This window comes from Vombatus ursinus, unplaced genomic scaffold, assembly GCF_900497805.2.
Source record: "Vombatus ursinus unplaced genomic scaffold, bare-nosed wombat genome assembly UNPS02014817.1, whole genome shotgun sequence".
Lineage (NCBI taxonomy): Eukaryota > Metazoa > Chordata > Mammalia > Diprotodontia > Vombatidae > Vombatus > Vombatus ursinus.
In genome coordinates this window covers 11,264,525-11,285,510 of record NW_020954595.1, presented here as the reverse complement: position 1 = coordinate 11,285,510, position 20,986 = coordinate 11,264,525, and the positions used below count along the sequence as shown (strand labels likewise).

General features: G+C 53.3%; 1 protein-coding gene across 1 annotated transcript in view; it reads right to left on the bottom strand.

The window, feature by feature from the left end:
* Nucleotides 1-967: 967 nt before the first annotated feature.
* The window catches only part of KIAA0895 (KIAA0895 ortholog), a 21,280-nt gene continuing 1,261 nt past the window's right edge, over nucleotides 968-20,986 (bottom strand). The window contains exons 4-9 of the mRNA XM_027835813.1: nucleotides 19,166-19,854; nucleotides 14,762-14,905; nucleotides 13,587-13,719; nucleotides 12,871-13,176; nucleotides 11,146-11,243; nucleotides 968-4,593 (exon numbers count right to left, since the gene is read on the bottom strand). Of these exons, the coding sequence (XP_027691614.1) occupies nucleotides 4,432-4,593; nucleotides 11,146-11,243; nucleotides 12,871-13,176; nucleotides 13,587-13,719; nucleotides 14,762-14,905; nucleotides 19,166-19,854 (1,532 nt within the window). The 3' untranslated portion in view covers nucleotides 968-4,431. The remainder of the gene's footprint in view (nucleotides 4,594-11,145; nucleotides 11,244-12,870; nucleotides 13,177-13,586; nucleotides 13,720-14,761; nucleotides 14,906-19,165; nucleotides 19,855-20,986) is intronic.

The window sequence follows — 20,986 nt, the reverse complement described above, 5'->3', positions numbered from 1 at the left end:
GGTCACGAAAGGCCCTCCAGTAGCCCTCGGAAGCCTGGTCTCACCGACCACTCAAGCGCCTGATCTCTCTGACGTCACCAGCAACCTCGACTGTTACATCCCCTGGCCTTTCTGCCTCCTCCTGGCCTCTCTCCTTCCTGGGCTTCCACGGCTCTCTGGTTCCCTCCTTGTCGGACCCCTCCTCTGTTTCCTTTACTGTCATCCTCTGCTCTGCCCCACCCCCCATCTCCCGTGATCTCATAAGGTCCCACGGGGTCAATCAAGATCTCTGTACAGACAATTCAGGCCCACCCTACCCACTGTCTTCTGGACATCTTACAGGCCTCTCGAACTCAATTCACTATCCTCCCTCTTCCCCACCCATCTTCCAACTTCTGCGTGGATGGTACCACCGTCCCTCCAGTTGGCCACCCTTCGAGCCACCCCTCTCCCACTTTGGGAGCCTCCAGATTGGTCTCCCTGCCTCCACTGTCTCCCCATGCCTCCCAACACCTCCTCCACACAGCTGCCAAAGTCATATTTTTAAGCCACAGCTCTGATCTCGTAACCTGTCTACTCAAGAACCTTTCATGCTGCCGTATTGCTTCCAGGACACCCCTCCCACCACTCCTCTGTTCATTCTCCTGGGCTGTCACCAGGCTGAGCTCTGCAGTCTGATTTCACGGCACTGCCCTTCTGGGGTCTGTTCCCCACACACAACACCCCATCTCTGATCTCCACACCTCTGACCCGACATGCCCCTTCCTGGAATGCTCGCCCAGCTCCTGTCAAACCTCAGACCCGATGCCACCGCTCATGCTGGGGTCTTTCTGCCTCCCCCCCCCATCACTGCCAAAGTACTTGGCACATATTTTGCATTTACTTCTCTGCCTGGAGGTTGTTTCTCTTTGGGTGGAGCCTTAACGACTGGTCTAGGGGTTCAGGGGATTTGAAGTCAGAATTAGGCTTAGAAGAAATAGCATCCAGGAACTTTATTTCAGAACATCAAGGTTACTTCTAATAACAGCTAGTCACTACTTACAATCTCAACAGTTTACACAACAAACATCATATATTTTCAACATTTTAACAAAGACGTAGAAGGAAACAACACGATTGTGTTTGAGCTGGCGCAGAGTAGATGCTAAATCCAAGCTTACTGAGGCTGGATTGACTTCACTGTGTTTCTGGCATTTGTGTGTTAATTCTACTCTGAATCCTATCAGGTGCTGCAGCCTGGCAGCTACCGGGTCCTGGTATTTCACATTCTAGAATTCTGCTTAAGTGAACAACATTTTTAGATATTTCAAAAGCACAGTCCTTTGACAAAGAGACTTAAGGAAACACTGGCATACGCAATAGGAAAGACTGAATCCCAAAATCTTTCTCCTCCACAGCACGGCTGGAATGCTGCACTCCTATCGACCGGACACTTCATTTGAAGGGATAAGACGGTGGGAGGCCACTGTAGGAACAGGAATCACAAGTGTACAGCGTGTCACGACGAGGAATTCACGGTCTGTTCAAAGGATCTGATGTGCAGCACAAGGTTTCCACAGTGAAAAGTATTTCAGAATAGCTATTGTACGGCCCCCCGATGCGAGAACATTCATCTTCACTTGCAGCTGTTTGTGAATGCAGTTTAACGTGGTGAGCATGATCCCAAGGTCAGTTTCTCCTCATAATGAATCTTGATTTTACTTTTAAAACCATTAAGGCAGAAGGAGAGAAAGCCTGGTTAAAACTGCAGAGGCTAAAGGGTTTCATTCCATTTAATCTTGGAGCTAGAAAATTAAGGCTGCTGTGATTTTTCTTTACTCTGTAAAACTCTGAGATTAGCAATGTTATTGCTCGGGAATGCTAAACACATGAGTGTTTCCACTGATCCTGGATCATCAGCATCCACATTTCTGCCCACATTTCAATCTGTTCTTTCAAGTGGGAAGTGCCTCATTTCAGTTTTAAATGAGGTCTGAGTTAACTCGGAGCATCTGAAGCTGGTAGGATGGTTGACTCTCGCCCAGGAAGACCCTGCTTGGTGCAGCCTTTTTGCAGCGTCACTTCTTACCGCAACGTCCTTTGGGAATCTATCCAGGTGTGCTCGTTTATGCACACGGAGGTGACGTGGGCCCATTAAACCACAAGCAGTATGCATGGGCATTTCAGTGTCCTGGCTCCTAAGGTGTTGCCCGTGCCTACCAAGGTTCCCTTAAGAGGTCTTCACGCATGCACAATTAGACCTTTCAAGAAGCCCAGCTGACTGACGTCCATGCCGGCATGTCTTCAGTGGCCCAGCTCTCCAGCACAGGAGGCCCCCCACCCCTAGCCCAGGCCCTTTGTCTGTGCCAGAGAGGAGGCCCACTCCATTTTTGGAGAGCTCCGTTAACAAGTGTTTCCTTACAACAAGCTAAGTCCTCTTCCAAACGCCTGAAGATGGCTGAGCCAATGTCCTCCGACCGATCTTAGGACACGATCTAGACACCTTCCTGGTCTTGGCTGGCTTCTGGTGGACGTTCTTCAGTTCAGCTGATCAATGCCATTTCTAAAAGGCCACGCTCAGGACGGAAGACAGTGCTCCAGTATGACCCGACCAGGCTGGAGCACAGTGGGACCATCACTCCTCTCCCCATATTCTGCACACACACAATGCCTCCCAATGGAGACAAACACTGCATTAGCCTTTTGACCACCATGACAGTCTGGCACATGGTGAACTTGCTGTCCGTCTTCTCTGAACATTTCTCCCATCTCATGTCTGGGAAGCCAGCTGTCTCTTCCTTAGACCCAGGCCAACGCTGCAGCTGGGTGAGCTCTCTTGGCATCTTCCCAGAGGGGAGTCCCTTATGGGATGGTAAATGGCTAGGGCCAAGGGCAGGGCCTTGAGGCCTTCCATGAGAGATGCCATTAATGTCAATTCTGTGGGCGCAGTCCTTTACCCAATTCCATATGCGTCTGATGACCGAGCCGAATGATTTGTTGAAATCTAAACTCGTCTTCCCCCCAGACATTCTCCAGGATAGTTACAGTTCATTTTTTTTTTCCTGAATGTGCACAATATCTTGGAATAAGAATGTGCCCTCTCGATTTTGGTAGCAAAGTATGCTAAGGGCTGTGGAGAAAGAAAGGAGATGCAGGTGAGCCCGGCTCGCGGGCATCCGTCACGACAGTGACCCGGCACTGGTGATTGTGTTGACCAAAAAAATAAAGGCTTTTGTTGTCAAAAGGGATTGATCCTCCATATCAAGTACATTGTCTTCATCGGGCAGGGCAGGGCAGGGCAGGGTCTAGCGGTACTCTGGCTTTCTTCCCTGTGCGCAGTCTTATAGAAGCCCTATTATCAGAAGACAGGCTTTCTTCTTCCCAAAGCTCATGCATCCTGGTAACAAATTAATGTTTGTTTGCTGCTGGGGAAGAGGCTCTGCAGGCTTAGACTGCGGCCACTGTGGGCACTTGTAGGGATCGGTCTGAGGATCGGGGTAGGGAGGAAAGACACACTTCAATCACCTTCCCAAGCTGAACACGACATCAACTTGTAGCTGGGAGAGCTACCTCCACTTTCTGAAAACTAGACCGTTTCTCAAAGCAAGGCCAGCAGCCCTAGCCGGTTTGTGGCCATTTCTTCAGTCAAGCGTGAATCACCTCAAATGCCTGTACTGGGAAAACAGGCACTTCTCCCACAATCCCACAGTCGGACAGTGGGGTCAGGACGGGGCAACAGTTGGCTCTGCCACTGTGGTCCATCTCCAGATTACAGGCTGCATAAAACCAGACTGAACACCCCATAGGAGAAGCAGTTTGTTTCTCCCCATACCAAGTAGAAATTCCTTTTAATAAAAAGCCCCCCCTCCCCCATTTCTGATATCGATGCACTAGTCAGCATTTATGAGCTTGCACTTAGGACAACCCCTGTCCCTCTCCCATAGCCCTCCCCCAACCAAGACCCTAAGTATCGCTTAAGAAAGAGAAGAGGCAGCTTTGCTCAGGGTGCCGGGAAGGAAAACACTTGCTTAGTTGAGACAATGGGGTGAGATGGAGGCAAAACTCATTCCTTTTACCTCCCGGGAGGTAAAACTGAGGTGACCTGGCCCCAGTCCTCCACCACAACACAGAAGCGGGTCTGGAGTCTACAGAGCCAATGTGTCTAGACAATAGAAATCAGCATTTGAACACCAGCCCCAGCTGGCCCTGGGTCCTCAGCAGAGCTGGATATTGGAATCAGGGAAGGTGGACTGTTTCACCCAGAAGGGAACCAAAGAGTGAACTTTTCCCCGCTTAAAGAAACATTTCTGGGAAATTGTTTCAGGTTTGTATTTTAACACACTTAAAAAAACATTGCTGAATACTGCAGATCATCCTCACTGAAAACCCAGAATAAATCGCTGTTTGCTTTATAAAGTGTCTGACCCCAGCCGCGTCCGGGCATGGTCGTGGCGCTCCAGCGTGGGGCAGCTGCTAGTAGATGAGATCTTGGAGCTCCTTGTCCGTCAGCTCATTCACATCCATGATTTTCTGTAACTGTTCCATGTACCGTTCACTGTCTTGCAGGAAATGCGGGACCCTCAGGTTTTCCGTGACGGCCAGCGTCTTCAAGCGCTCCACGTCCTCAAAGGAAACCTAGGGGAGGAAGATGGGAGTGAGTGCTGCGCTGAGTGACAACATGGGGCCTGGCTCGGTGGGAGCCTTTTCCCCAGGTGGGACCCCCTTCACACAAGACTTTTTAGGAGTCTCTTCTCTGGATCTCACGAGGTCAATTCTTATACGTCCTTCTGTTAACAGAGGCTACGGAATCTCAAGAGAAGACTTACTGATCAGAGCACTTTAACACTGAAAAACAGAAGTTGTCTGCTGTGTTCCACTGGCCTAGTAAAGGAATGGGTGATCATCTTCTCTTGCCATGACCACCTCATCCAGATGTGTGGATAGAGTGCGCTCTCTTTCTCCCTCCTTTGTCTCTCTCTCTTCCCTCCTTCTATTCTCTTTCTCTCTCCCTCTCCAACCCCTATCTTTCTTTCTCTCTCCCTACCCTTCTCTTCATCCTTCTCCCTTTTCCTGTCTCTCTCCTATCTCCTTCCCTCCTTTCTCTCTCTTCCTTTCTCTTTCTCCCTCCCTCTCTCTTCCCCCTTTTCTGTCTCTCTCTTCTCTTTCTCTTTCCCCCTTCTGTCTCTCTCTTTCTCTCTTCCTCCTCCCTCCCTCTCTCCTCCCCTTTCTCTTTGTCTGTCTCCAAGATAAGGCAAGATTCGACATGACCTTGTTTGGACGTTGTTCATAGAATGATGGGCCCAGATCTGGAAGGGACCCCAGAGGGTGCAGAGACAGGCAGGGCTATGCCCGAGCTCACCAAGCCGGTAAGGCAGAGCTGGGATCTGAACTCTGGTCTCCTGAGTGTCCGTCTGGCCTTCTTCCTGCTGCAGGCCCTAAGACTTGTCTGGGAGTTAGCCAAACCCACAGGAAAGTTGCTGCCTGCAGCCCTGGGTGGACGACACCCTCTGTGGCTTGCTGGTGCTGTCTTCAGGGCCTTGGATTTTTCCCAGGTCCAGTTACGGGCCTTTCCCTCTGCATAACAAAGACCCACCCAGGGGCTGCAGTGGGGCTGGACGTTGGCCTGGCCTGGGAGGGCCTGTGGCCACAGCAGCCAGGGAAGAGAGAGAATCAGCAGCTGTCAGGGTGGCTGGGCCTTGTCCTCGTTCCGGGCCTCGTTCCCTGCCCTCCCTGGTTCTAGGGGCTCTGAGGGTCCTTGGGTGAAATCAAATTCTCTTCTTTTCTTGAGATTCCCCTTGTCCTGGTGCTCACTGTAAGTAGATACTCATGGATTAATGAGGGTAAATTTGTCAGAAATAAAGTTCTGTCTACAAAATCCTCGGTGTCCTTTTGTTACAAAATGTAAACACAGTGACATCCCTGTACCAGCCCAATGTGGTTGGTAGTACCAGTGAGAAAGCCTGGCGCCAGGGCTCGGTCCCTGTACCCCAGCCTCCGGTCAGTGCTGTTCTGTGTCACTGTGCTAGCCTGGATCTCCTCCTAGAGAAAAAGCTGGTCGCGCCACTCCGCTGCCCGCGCTGCTCCGCTGCCCGCCGGGGGTGACTAACCCCAGAGCCAGTGGTACGGTGCACAGCCCTGCATCCTCCTGTCCTCGGGAGTCAGCCTCCAGAGCAGAGCATTGCGTCATTTCTACACAGACTCAGATATTCCAGGGATCAGCCCGATGGACCAGAAATGGGAGAAAAAGTAAACTTCCGTGACCTTGGCAGTGGGGAGAACCGCCCTGATGCCCTGTTACAGAGAGGCGCGGAGCCTTTTTGGGTCAATGCATCCTCTCCAGAACCTCCAGTCAGGCAGAGAAGCGGAGGAGATGAGGAGCTGAGCAGGCTGGGCTGAGGGGCAGGGGGTGAGAGGATCGCGGCCAGCGGCTCCCCACGGGGAGGCTCTCTGGGCCCCCCTGCCTCCCCAGGCGCCCACGATCCGCTGGGATGGTTGTGACCATTGATGTCAAGCCTGAATTTTCTGGGAAGCTCTCCCTCACTGCTCCTGGTTCTGTCTTCCGAGCTCAGGAGGACGCGTTTGATGCTGCTTGCAGGGGCTGGAGAGTCACAGCCTTGAAAAGAACCTCATCTCCCCTGACTCCTCTCCTCTGGTAGCCGCTCTGCTCCCTACGGCATGAGCCCGAGGTCGGAGCCAGCGTCTCCTCCATTGGCCACATTCAATCAGCTGCTGACCTGCACTCCCCGGCCCTCTCCTCTGCCCTCCATGCCCTCCGCCCCTCTCACCAGCATGGCTGCCCTAGCCCCAGTGAGTCCTTCCCCTGTCTCCTTCGCTGCCTATACATACTCTCTGCATGAGCTGCTCACGGCACGTGCCCTCTCCTCTCCTACCTCTGGGTCACCTCTTGGAAGTCCAAGCTCGCTGCAAAGCTCAGCTCGGGGGCAGCTCCAAAATGACCCCTCTTCCGATGCATCCCCTCCTAATCGCTTTGTATGTTGATACAAAGTGTCTAACAGCAGCAAGGGGGAGCCATAGTGCCCAGGGCGCTGGGCCTGGAGTTAGGAAGATCTGAGTTCAATTCCGACTTCAGACATCTGCCAGCTGGGACCCTGGGCAAGTCACTGCCGCCTGCCCCAGTTCCCTCATCTGTAAAATGGGGATCACAGTAGGTAGTTGTCGGGACCCGATGAAATCACCTGTAGAAAGCCACTGCCTGCTGTGACGACGATCGCGTGTCCCGGGAGATGCGGGTGTCCGTCCCCCACCAGGAGGTAAGCTGCTTGAGTGAGGGGCTGTTTCACAGAGCCTGACATGGGCTGGGACTGAATCGGGGAGCAAAGTCTCTTTGCCAATGCCGGTTAGCGCGGACTCTGCAACCAGAGATGCCTGGGGCAGAGAAAGGTCAGTCTCCGACTTGTCCTGGGTCCGTCACAGGCAGCACTGGAGCCCGGGTCTTCCTGGCTGACCAGCAGCACTACCCCATGCTCCAGTGCCTGGCACATAGCAGGTCCCTGGAAATGCTTGTCTGCTGATGGACACTTCAATTTCTCTTTCTTTCCCCTTTAAAATGGTGCAATGCTCTGGGTGTGGTGCGATGGAGGGAGAGGACGCAGAAGTCTTGTCCCAAGTCCTGCAGCCATACCCTCTGCTGACTCCTGAGATCCTCCATCTCGTTCAGATCAACCTGCCTTGCCCTCCTCTGCCTCCCCACCCCGACCCTGTAAATACAGGACAAGCTGATTTATGAACGCCAGGGTGTCCCTAGTGAGAGGGGCCCCCATGTTCTAGCTCACTGAGATGCTTTGGGATCCCTCCTGCCAGTGGCTGTTAGCTCTCTGGCCAGCTCTGCCTTTATCCAAGTCACTGAGAGACATTAAGCCACACGGGGCCACGCACATGTCCTTGGGGAACCCCACAGGAGCCTCCTGCCAGGCCAATTTGAAACCGCTGATGACAACTTTTAGGGGCTGGTAATTTAGCCAGTTCCAAATCTACCCAACAAGACCATTGTCTCACCCACAACAACAGAATGAAAAACCTTGGGAAATACGTGGCTAAAATCTAAGTAAATCGTATCGATAACCACCACCGAGGCCAGCTGCTGACCCCACTGCCCCCGACGGTGCAAGACGGCCTGCCGAAGTGAAGTCACCAGGGACCTCGAAGGAGATACAGAAGCTGGCGTGTGCTGGCCGGGTCAAGTCACGCCCCCTCTGCCCTCATCTATCACATCCTGCAGCCTAGCAGTCACGTGGTCAAAAGGTGGCCACGGCCACCATTCCTGAAGACCCAGGGAAGAAAGCCATCACCACCAAAGTCCAATGGTCCCACATCTGAAGCGCCCATGACACGAAAAAAGGTGTGTTCCCACGACTTTGCAGCTGTCTCTACAAAAGCCCAGGGCCTTTCCATCCGTCTTGTAGCCGAAACCTTCCCCGTCCACGGTCTCCTCCGACAGACAGACAGTGGACTGTTGTCCTCCCCTCCTGGTGGCCCCCGAGCCTCGCTCAGCCCTTCGACCTTAGTGCTCAAAAGAGAGCTTTTCATTCATTCCTGAAGCTCCCAGTCCAGCAACCCTGCCAAGAGAAAAGGTCAGGCCTGTTCCTGATGGAGCGTGGCTCCCCTTTCAAGTCAATCCGATTCCAAATCCATTTCTCCAGTCCTCTCGTCAGTCCCACCCTCAACAAGCCGTCCCTTGATCTGTCTTGGCATCCCACCATCCCACAGCTCTGCTCCCTTCTCTCTGAGAAGGCCGTCTACGGCCGTCTGACTTCCGACTTCTCCTGGCTGCCCAATCCCACAGCCTTTTCTTGCTCCCTGCCCTGCTGGCAGCCTTTGACCCTGCCCATCCCTCTTCTCTCTCCTTAGCCTTCCGACTGCTCCTCCTCCGTCTCCTGGGCTGGATCCTCCCCCCCGCCCCAAGGCTCTGTCTTGGCTCCTCTTCTCATGGCGATCCCCTCAGCTCCCATGATCCCCTCCAGGCAGATGATTCTCAAACCCACCTATCCAGTCCGAAGCTTGCTCCTGACCTCTAGCCTGGCATGCTCAATGGCCTGTTAGATTATTCTGAACTAGAAGGCGTCTCAGCGCGACCAAAACGAAACTCATCATCTCCGCCCTTGCTCACTGCTGCCGAGAGGCCCCGTCCCCCTCATCAGCCGAGTTTGTGGCCTCCTTGTCATCCTGCACTCGCCCTCGGTAGCCGATAAGTGGCCAGGTCACCATTTCGACCTTCCTAAAGCCCCGCTTGGACCCTCCTTCTCTCTTCTGACAAGGCCTTCCTCCCTTTCCCCTCTCGTCCCTGGGACCTCCAGGAACGGCTTTGAAAGCCCTTGCTCAGCTGGCCCCTTCCGACCTTTCCCTCACGATGCCGCGGCACCGGCCTCCTCCAGGACCGCTGCTGTGACCGCCTCATCTCCGTGCCGCGGATTCCTCCCAGTCTCCTCTAAGGTCCCACCTTCTTCACAAAGCCTTTCCCAGTTCTCCTAAGGTTAATGCGTTCCCTCAGGTTTGCCATCCTGTCTGCCCCTCGCCTGTCCGTAGGTCTTTCTTTGCCTGTTGTCTCCTTCCTGGAAAGCGAGGACTGGCTTTTGTTTTCTTTTGTTCTGGCCTGTCTTTGTCTCCTCAGTGCTCAGCCCGTGCCTGGCGCACAGTAGGGCCGAATCAGCGCGTGCTGACTTGACTTGTCTCAGGCACCTGCCGTGTCCCAGGTTGGGTGCTGGGCACACAGAGGCAAACAACAAGACAGTCCTCCCTTCGAGGGGCTCCTCCAGCTTACTGGGGATAACACCTCGTGAATAACAAATAGCAGACAGAGCCAGCAGCCAGCGCCTTGAAAGCGCTCTAAGGACTGCAAAGCACTTCATAAATATCTCATTGTGTCCTTACCACTACCCTGGCAGGTTGGCACTTTTATTATTTCCATTCTAGATGAAGAAACTGAGGCAGAGAAAGACCGAGCATTCGGCCTGGGGTCCAAGAGCTCCCAAGGTTGTGAGGATTTAAGCCCAGGCACCATGCACAGAACACCAGTGATTCCTGACCACTGCTGCTTGCTCTGCGGATTTCTTCCTCTAGACTTACCAGGTGGTGGTCTGCCAAATTATTCACCCCATAAGTCGCTAAGCAGAGAACAGAACTGACCACCTGTCCTTTGTCTACAAAGAGACGGGACTGATTCACTTTCAGGAGCCTGATGCTCCCTCTGCACCGTCTTTCCCACTCCCAGACCCCGAGCATGTGCAGTGCCCCCTCCTCAAAGGTCAGAGGCGGACAGTCCTGGGGCGCGGACCAGCTCGAAGCCTCCCCGTGACAATCTGGAGGCTCCTGGTGTCGGTTGGGATTCGAAGACTGCGTGACTTCGCGGTGGGTTGGTGGTGACATCTCCAGGGCCTCGCACACGCTCTCTCACACACAGGGGGTGTTTAACAAATGTTTGTTTTCAAACTGAGCCACATTCTCCATCCTGCAAACCCTCTGCCTCGTCACCTCTCCCATGGAAGCCTGGATCCGCTGCCTCCGCATTTCCTGGTCCCTCCATGCGGGTCTCCAGATCCATCCCCTCCCCGTGCCGAGATTTCTCTGCAGACCCTCCCCATTCATCTCCGTGCGGTAACACAACCCTGCCTTTGCACTCCGGACGCCTCCCCTCTGCATTGCCAAGGCCAGGAAAGGGAGGGAGGACACTGCTCTCTCTGACCTTCCCCCACCTTTGCTCCCGCTCCTTAATCGATGCACAGCTCAGCCATGGACACCCTCCTCTCTCCATCCTCGCTGCTGCCACCTGCGGGCAGACAGGACACTCAGGGACAGCAGCACCTGGCTCTGCTTGGGCTCCCTGGCACAGCCCCCCCCCCCCCCCGCAGCAGCACCTGGGGTGGGGAGGGGCTTGAATCAGACTGCAACATAACCTAGTTGTGAATCAAATTCAGGAGAACTGACTCTTTTTATAATTAAATTTTATTGATGTTTTTGGTTAGGAAAATTGACTTTATGTCTTCTGTTTCCTCTTCACCTATCACTTAGCAAGCCTCAGGCAGATTCTTACAATGAACTCACATTTTCCCCTTGTGTTATCGTGCAAAAATGCAACTTAACCGAAATGTCAAGGTCTGAGCCAGGATCTTGAGCACGTGAAGATGGCGCCGGCCAGCCTGGGGACGACGCTACCAAGCTGAGGGTCCTTACCTTGCCCAGCGTGGTCAGCAAGTGAAAATCAATGGAGTCTCTGTATCTCAAGATCTGGAGAATGCCATCCAGGTAGACTTGGTCTTTATTGAAACAACCTGATGGAATCAAAGTGATACATGGCTTTTTCACTGTGGGAAATGACCTCACAGACAAACTCTTCTGTGTTTGGGGTCCGGGAGAACGTCTCATAGACCAGAATCTAAGTACAGGCATAATACAAAATGTGGAGTCTTGCCAATGAACAGGACGGCTTTTAGCGATCCCGGAGCGGAGCATCTCTCCATATGGACCATCCCCTGCTCTAACCTAGATTCCCAATGCCTCCCACCAAGAAGCCGCCCTTCCACAGCTCCCTCCCTGGGGCCCTGGGCTTGGGGCCACGGGACCCATCTAGGAAACAAACAGTGTTTAAGTAAGAGAAGCTGAGGAAGGAAGACATTGAGCCATGGGAAACAGTGCAAAGAGCCCTGGGCTGGCCACGGCAGGAGGCCTGGTTCCCCCCAAGGGCGGCCCTCTCCCACTGCCTGCAATTCTTCTCCCCAGAGCCATTCATCTGGGTTAGAGACGTGCCCTTTCTTAAAGCTGCTTTTTTTGGCAAACAAACCTTGACTTCCTCTCCCTCCCACTGAACAAATCTGCCCAGTCAAGCACACCCTGCTCCTCCACTGGCCATGCCCCGAGCGGCCCTGCTGTCAGGAGGGCAGGCAGCAGCAGTCCACGGCTGGGGGCCTCGGGGGACCGTGGCCGACCTTCCACGCCTCCATGGCCCAGGGTGGTGCTGTTCTGTTCTGCACCGGTTCAGAGGAAGGCCCAAGTGAGGCCCGCTCCTCCCCCACCTTCCGTGTCTGCAGGATTAGGTGAGAAAATAAGCCCCCTTCTTCTTTAAGCAATTACGAAGCACCTGTTATGTACCAGCCCCGTGCTAAGTGCTGGGGGTGCAAAGAGAGGCAAACAAAAGTGTCTGATCTTGAGGAGACAAGAACGGCCAGGCGCAGACGACGCGGGAGCGACTGGAGAGTATCACCAGAGGGGAGGCCCTAGAATTAAAGGGACCAGGGAAGCCGCCCTGTAGAAGGCGGGACCTGAAGGACGCCAGGGGAGGGGGGTGTTCTAGGCCTCACAGGCAAAGCCTTGTCTGAGGGACAGTGCCACTGACTGGGGAGCATATGGGGGGCTGGAAAGAGATGTGTGTGGGGTTGGGAGAGTGCTTGGAACATCACACGGGACATTATGGGGGAGCCCGGAGTCGCTGCAGTTTATTGGGCAGGGGGCTGCGGCTGCGGGCCCTGTCACCAGATCGCCCCTCCAGGGCCCGCCACCTTCCTCGGCTGGCGCAGTACTCCTCAAGGGAGGCTCGAGCCATCCCACCTCCCACCCCACTGCCCCACGGCCACCTACAGAAGCTCTGGCTTCTGGCTTCCACCCCTTCAGCCAAAGTCAGCTTGGGGTGAGTGCACCCTCTCCTCAGGCAGACCCAGATTTAGCGCTGCAGCCAGGGGTCTGTAACCTTGCTTGTGGCATGAACCCGTCTGGCATTCTGAGATTTGGAAAGACAGACAAGCCCAATCCCAGTGAAATACAATGATCAAAGTGGGGGGGGGATCCACATTCACAGACCCCTAAACTGTGCCCCACCCCTAGGGGAAGTGAGCACGTGACAGTAGTGAGCAGAGGGCTGTCCAGTGTTTAAGGAACACAAAAACCTCAGAAACCAGCGCTTACCCGGCTGTGAAGTGTCAGTCCAGCCCCTTTTGGCTCGCACACAATAGTCCCACCGCGTGTTGGGGTCCTTGACAAACTTCCCGACGTCCTGGAAGAGCCGGCTGAAGGACATCTGGCTGGCCCGGTAGACGGTGTAGTAGAGGAGAGCGGCCCTCCACAGCAGGGGGTCCTTTCGGAAAAGCACGCTATGGATGCTGGCCAGCCCCTCCTCCGTGGGGTTATTGGGCCGCAGGCCATATTTTTTACGGCCCGTCCAATTGCTCCACGGCTGCTGAAGATTGTTGATCCCACGAAAGTAGTGTGTGCCTACAAAAAAGCCCAGGAGAATTGGGTGCTAAGGCGAATGAACCTCTTCTTTTCCACTGCTAAGCAGAACAGAGACGGTGAGTGCATTCAGAGCCCGAGGGCCTGACGTCACTCTGGTCCCTTTTGGTTACAGGCAGACCTGACAGGCTGTGCGTGGGACGGCACGCCTGCACGTCCAGTCCGTTTTCAAAAGGAAGAACCACAGATCTTGGTGCTGGTCCGGCCTGGCTGCCTCATTTTCTCTTGATCGAGGGGACCTGCCTAGTCAGGAGCCTGCCTTGCAGTCTTCTGAAATGTGTTTAAACAGCCTAACTTTGACGCCATGGGATGGTGCTGGGAAGAGGCAGCGGCTAGGAAAGGTCAGTGGCCCCAGAGACAGCGCCTGACCCGAAGGGGAAGGCTGCGTTTACCTATTTCGTGCCTGAGCATCCCCTCCAGCCAGTGCTCACGGGCAGTGGACACGTTGATGGTCAGGGTTGGACAGCCATTGACCACCGTCATCGATGCTCGGGACAGCAGATCTTCAGTGAGATGAACCACAATCTAACCGACAAGAGGAGACAGAGAAGATAGCTGGGTCCTTTCCCAGAAACCCTCCCTGCCAGGGGCACTCTAATCGGTACCGTTCCCTCCTCGCCTGCAAGGGCCGAGAAGCCAGAAAATGGGGCACGAGAGCTGAGGAGGTGCCACCCTCGCTGCTGAGAGCCTCAGAGCAGCGGAGGAAGCAGAGCCCCCTGGGGTGCAGGGGACCCCTTGGCCTCTACCGGGAGCACGGTGCCTGGGGCAGGGGAGGGGCACATGCCTGGCTTCACCTCGAGTATTTACAAGTGGTAGCCAGCCTCTGCAGGGCCGCCCCTAGTGACAGCCGAAGCAAACCCCGCCCAAAGCCAAGGGCATCGCAGCAGGAGCTCCCAGCACAGAGGGCATTGTGGGTAACTTCTGTAAGATGACTGGTTTCCGTTGCACACATTTCACAGCCCTGAGATCTGCTCAGTTCCCCAATTCAAACTTGCGCCCACGTGGTTGGTGAATTGGCCAGAGGATGAAGAAAAAGGCAGAGGGCGAGTTAGGTCAAGAAAACTGTGCACACACACAGCACACGCCTCTCCTCAACGTGGGCCGTTCCAAGGACAATTGAGGGCAACTTGACACTATTTAACTTGGTGCCCCGGTGAGGATTAGGAAGGGGCAACTTCTACGATGAACTCTTTTTTTTCCTCCAAATTTATTATTATTTTTAAAACATTCTTTCAAAAAAATTTTTGAGTTCCAAATTCTCTCCCTCCTTCCACTTTCTCTCCCACTCATTGAGAAGGCAAACCTATGATCCCCATTATGTATGTGAAATCATGCCAAAAAAAAAAAAAGGAAAAGCAAGAAAAATAAAAAGTAAAAAAATGATACTTCAATTTGCCCTCAGAGTTCACCAGTTCTCTCTCTGGAGGTGGAGAGCAGTTTTCATCATGAGTCCTTTGCAATTGCCTTGAATTTGTGATCTACTCTAAGGCCATTTCCCAATCGTCAGTTCACTGGTAAACCACCGTTCTATGCAGGGTGAGTGTTAGAAGCGGCTTGTGTGACCTACCTCTCCCAGGCAGCCTTCCTTGGTCATGTACTTCCTCACGTGACTCCAGATACGAGTTTTGGACAATAAGCAACCTCCGGTAGCCTGTTCAAAATTTTCGTAACTCCCGTATCTCTGTAAAGTTCTTTCCATAATATTGACAGACTGCGAAAGATACAGACAAAATGAAATGAAATGGATATACGTATGACTTAGGAATGATGCATTTTTAAATTTTTTTTTTAAGGCAATTGGGGTTAAGTGACTTGCCCAGGGTCACACAGCTAGTAAGTGTCAAGTGTTTGGTCTGAGGCCAGACTTGAACTCAGGTCCTCCTGACTTCACAGCCAGTGCTCTATCCACTGCGCCACCTAGCTGCCCCAGGAATGATGCATTTTTGTAGTAACTGATCATTATCCTTCCTTGGTAATGACCACAAAATCCTTGTTGGATTGGATCCCATGTTTATTGATGTAAAATTGAGTCAACACATTCCTTGGGCTTTCAGTCATTTTTAGTCTCCTTAAGACACGCACACACTTTGCTGTGGGGGACCCAGCATATTTTATAGACACCTAATGAATACTTCTGAAGCCATGAGGAGGCAGATTTGGTACAGGTATTAATTATTATCATCTGCAATTCAAGGACTGAGAAACTCGAACAGAGTACTTAGCGCTTCTAAGGTTTCCATGTGATTGGCTGGAGAAGGAGCAGTGGAATATGGGACTGCTGACTCCCTGTTTATTAGCTTATGATGGCTGTCTACACAGAGATGAAGAAGACTTTGGAACTACTTTTATTTTTCTTTATAGGGAAAAAGCAAAAGAGTTTAATCATCTTCTACACTAAGTCTAAAGAAGAGTTTTAATTTCAAAATGTCACTTTTAAAGCAGGCCTGGATGACCAAGGAACTTAGTGCCCAACACTCATGTTCTTTCCCCCATCTCTACCACATGACTCATTCGGGTTATTACTGCCAAGGGGGCCTCAGTTTCCCCATCTGTTAAACTGAGAAGGGTTGATGGTAAAGGTCTCTGTTCTGAGATGCTCTGCTTAGGAACCCTATCAGCCCAGTGGACCTACCAGGGGCAGGTGAAATGCTGCTCCCCCCCAGCTGGGAATCGCAACAGCCAGAGCTGAGTCCACAGGGGGAGGAAAAGCTGCAGTGCTCTGCCTGCCCCCCCAGCTTCTGGATCTTCTTACCTGGGTTCAGGTTTTAGTCTTAAAGTGATGGGGGAGAAAGGACTTGAATACAAACAGAACAAACATTTATCATACAGATAAAGTTGGGAGAATCCCGACTTTAGCTAAGACATGGGCTTTGTACCTTCAAGGAGCTGAGAGGCTGCTGGGGGCAGGGGGGTGGGGCAAGACACAGACAGCCATACAATCCAATATCAGACGAGCTGAGAAGCCCGTGGTCCCCGGGGGGGGGGGCGGGCGCGCAGACAAGGCTTCTTTGGAATCCAACAGAAAAAGGGAACACTGCACCCAGAGGGTCCTGCTGAACCAAAGGGCGCAGTGGGCCAGGGTCCCTGCTCTGGTTGGACTGCAGACTGCGTGGAGTGACGTGATGGGAGATAAGCACCAAACTGTACCCAGCCCCAAATGCCAGGCAGAGGTGCCCGAAGCTTACTCAGGAGACAACAGGGACCCCCAGGAGAGTGAGTGGACCAGATATAAGCAGTAGGAGATATGAAAGAGGGACAGCTAGGTGGTGCAGTGGATAGAGCACCGGCCCTGGAGTCAGGAGGACCTGAGTTCAAATGCGGCCTCAGACACTTGATACTAGCTGTGTGACCCTGGGCAAGTCACTTAAATCCAACAGCCTCACAAAAAAATAAAGGTGGACACCCCAAAGGAGGCTGGAAGAAAGCGTGCTGCCCACTGGCCATTCTGGGTTCTGGCTTCTGTGTGTGGGCAGGTCCTTCAGAAGACACAGTGATGCTGCTCTGCCAGAGAACACATTGCTAACACCACTGTTATTCTGGGGATGCTAGATGGCTGAAAACCAGGCAGCCTTGACTTGGAGAAGTCACAATCCCATGGAGCTTCCCATTCCATGAGGGCGCTGGAAGGATAATGGAAGGCAGGCTTCCATGGGCCACGGCATATTGCCACCATTGGCCTGCATCTGCCAAGTGGCACAGGAGGCAAAGCCCAGGCCAGGCAATCGGTTGTACCAGGGTCCAGAGGAAGGCAGCAGAGCCTCAAGGCTGAATTCCCAGGACACTGGGGCAGACTTTTCATAAGCTGAGAAGGCCAGATAATTGTCCTCTGTGCCTGTGTAGGGGCAGCTGTATGGATGAACGAGATCTCGGACCTAGTAGAGTTTCATAATCTATTTATCAGCAGTTAATGTGAACGAAGCCTGAAGGAACACTTCCTGTCCCCATCCTTGTGCTCTGGTCTCCCAGACAAAATGGTTTTCTGCCTGCTATCCAGAAAATGCTGCTCTGGGGGGCTGTTCCCTCTGAGCAGTGAGACTCAGTCTCTTATTTGTGAGCCCTCCCTCTGAACAGTGCTAATTCTGTTCAGTTCAGTTCAATAGCCATCTTGTAGGTGCGCGCCCTGCACGAGGCCCCACTCCGGGCGAACACCCACCACTGCTATGGAAGTTGCAGACACCATGCTGGCAGCACTGACCAGCGGGAAGTGGGCTGGACGGGAGGTCAGAAGATCTGAGTTCAGATACCGGCTAGGCACAGATCCCCTGTGGGACCTGAGGCAATCCATCACCCCGCAGCATGTATGTGTGCTAAGCTCTGGCATTCAAAGCCGAAAGGGGATCAGTGCCTGCCCTCAGAGCACGTACCTGGTCCCTACAAGGAGGGAGTTAGGTCAGATGCCCTAAAGCCATGACCTCGTGGGGTGGATTAAAGTGAAAAGCAGCTTTTGAATCGCGGAGAAATAGCGCCATCTGCTGGACCTAGCACAGGCTACGCAGGAGGGCGGCTTTCATTATTTTGTTTTTGTTCGCTTGAACTCTTCCAAATAAAATGCCAGGACACTGTTCTCTGTCGGAGGTGACCAGGTGCACCTCCAAGCAGCCGCTGCCGCCCTCAGTTGCTCCCCCTGCCCCAGGCCCCCTCAAACTGGAAAGCCAGGGAGGTGACCCCTGAAAGGTGCCCCCTTCTCCGCCCTAAACCTGACTCTTCTCCCAACAGCAGGCTCCTGCCCAGAGGCCCCCACGAGCTCTGTGAAGGCGACTGCTCCCCAAACTGCTGAGCGGACACAAGGGAGAAGGGCCGAGCAGAAGCCACCTTGCATGGCATGGGGGCCGAGGCTTGCTGCCAGCCTGCCCCCACCGTTCGTCTGCTACTGCTCCCCTGGGCGGGCAGCTGTGCCCCAGAACCAGACTCCTCCACAATTCAGTCCAACTCAAGGAGCCCTGATCAATTCCCTCCCCCCTCCCGTGGCCCCGGGCGGCTGGGCAGGGACACAGAGACCAAACTGACCACAAACCGACCACATCCTCCTCCCCTCCGGAACTTCCCTGCCATTGAAAGGGAACAGATGGGAAGACAAAGGCCTTGCTTACCCAGGATCTTGTGTGGGCTAGTGGACTGAGAGCCTGACTCTGCAGTCAGGGGAGAGGCAGGCCCAGATGCTGCCTCTGTCACTTACCAGCTGTGCAAGCCTCAGCTTCATCATCCATAAAATGGGGAGAATCATACCTTTGGTGGGGTGGCTAGGTGGTGCAATGGATAGAGTGCTAGGCCTGGAGTCAGGAAGACCTGAGTTCCAATCTAGCCTCCAACACTTACTAGCTGTGTGACCCTGGGCAAGTCACTTAGCCCTGTGTGCCTCAGTTTCCTCATCTGTACAATGAGCTGGAGAAGGAGATGGCAGAACCACTCTAGTATCTCTGCCAAGAAAACCCCAAATGGGGTCACAGGGAGTCAGACACGACTGAACAGCAACAACCCAGCTGAAGTACCTACATGATGGGGTTGCTGTGATGACCAAAGGAGAACATACGTATGTAGTTTGCAAACCTTAAGGCCCCACCCGAATGCCATCCACCACCGTGATGACACAGGATGTTAAGAGAGGCAGCTACTCCCGCCCTCGGTTAACATCCTGCCTTCTCGACAGCCGCACGACTGGGGCACGGCCAGAGGCTCCCAGCTCCCCTCAGCTAAGGAGGCCCCGGCCCGGCCCCAGACCTTGACGCCTGCACGGGCCAAGCGGAGGGAGGCCGACCACCAGCAGATTGGCCAATGAGAGCCGACCTTTCGGGGCCACGCTTCGTAAGACTGCCTCTTAAGCCTGGGGAGCTGTCGGGGAGACTGGCCCCTTCCTTTTGAAATCCTGATGCCCACCTTTGAAAAAACAATCTGGGTGCTGGCCAGGACCACGCTTGCTGGGCCCCGACACCCAGGACAAACGTTCTGAGCCAGAGCCGCCACGGCACCATACCTGCTTCAGGAAGCGGTCGGACGCCCGGCCATGCTTAGCCAGCACGGCGGGCATGGTGGGGTTGGCATATTCGAACTGAGGGTCATAGGCGAACTCGGCCTTGAAGAACTTGGCCTTCTCTCTCTCCAGGTTGGTGGGTTTGATGGCCGTCAGGATGCAGAGCTTCCTGGCAGGGTCATCTCCCTTCTCAAAATTCTTGGGCACTGTGGCAGGCTGCTTGGGCTTGGCCAGCGCGGAGAAGCAGTGTCCCTTGGCCCTGGGCTTGGGCTTGGGGGTCAGGCTGCTCCCGCTCACGCTGAAGCTGCTGGAGAACCTGACGTGGCCGGGCAGTGGGTTGCTGACAAAGATGGAGGGCTGCTTGTTCAGGTAACACCAGCTGCTGTTGGTCAGGGGCATGGGCACCTTGATCTTGTGGGGGTGCTGCTCCTTCCCACGCGGGGAGCCGGGAGACCGGCTAGGCTTTCGGTGCCGGCGGTGGTGGGCCGGGGATGACGGCTTGTGCAGCTGGCTCTTCTTTTCCTCTTTGGACTGGAGCAGGACATTGTAGCTACTGGTTCCAGTCGTGAAAATATCTTTCAGTATTCCAGAGGCCAAGTGTGAAATGTTGTTTTCACAGTCAATGATCAGCTTCTCTCCGGGGTTCAGAAGGGACTTATTAGTCGATTCCTGCTCGGGCCAATGAAGCTTTTCTGCAAAAAAGACGAGGACAAGATGACTTGTGTGGTAAGGGCCTGACGGCGAGGCGACTTGGGACAAGTTTAAATGCAAACAGCGTAAGCCCCACTGACCATCTGTGACTGTGCTATGAGTTTTTAAGGTAATGACCTTCGGATCTAAATACTCGCCTATGTATAGGAACATCTTTTTTTTATTTTTCCTGACTTCAACCCTCCAAGTCAACCCTATTCAAACAAATGAAAACATTTATTAAGCACTTACTGCATGCCAGCACAGGGGGTACAAAGCCAGGCATTTTAAGAAAAATCCGCAATCTCGAGTTCACTTATATATCCATGATCTAATTACACAATATACAAATACATTTATCGACAGAAGTAACTCAATCCAGAATTCTATTAAATAACACATCATTCAATGAAAGAGTACAACAAAAAGTAACAAAAATCCAAGCAAATTCCTGACAATACAACTTTGATAATTCACTCTCATTGGAAGTGACATCTCCTCCATTTAATGAAAGCTTTTTAGCTGTGGAGCCTTTCCAAAGCCTCATTTTACATCATCCCGATGCTGACAAGGAGGGTCAGGCTACATTGTCGGGAGCACCTCCCTCCCATTTGCTTTCCCAGAGATACAAACGATTCCCACGCGGGGCCATCCATGCCACCTAAACTGCTACCGAAGGGGTGGCTGGCAAAAATGAGGGTGCTGGCCGTGCCATCAGGAAGTCCTGTTTTTGAGTCAGGTCTCAGCCACTCGTTAGCTGTGTGCCCCTAGACAAGTCGCTTCACCTCTGCCTCAGTCTCCTCATCTGGAAAACGGCGATCATAATGGCACCTCCCTCCCAAGTTGTTGTGAGGCTCCAGTGAAATAGGAGATGTTATTAAAGTGCTCTGCACACCTGAAATGCCTTTAGTATAAATGCATGCTATTATTGTCCCTAATACCACGAGTGACTGGTGGCATGTGGGAGGCTTATGTAGATAGGAGACTTCCCTCAATGGGCTTAAGATCTGGCTGGGGAAGCAGTACAGTCAGGGGGTCAGTCAGCAAGCATTCATCCTGTGCTTCCCACGTGCCCTGCACTGTGCTAAGGAGCCGGGCAGCCAAGGAAAGGCAGCAGCAGAGACAAGATTCTAA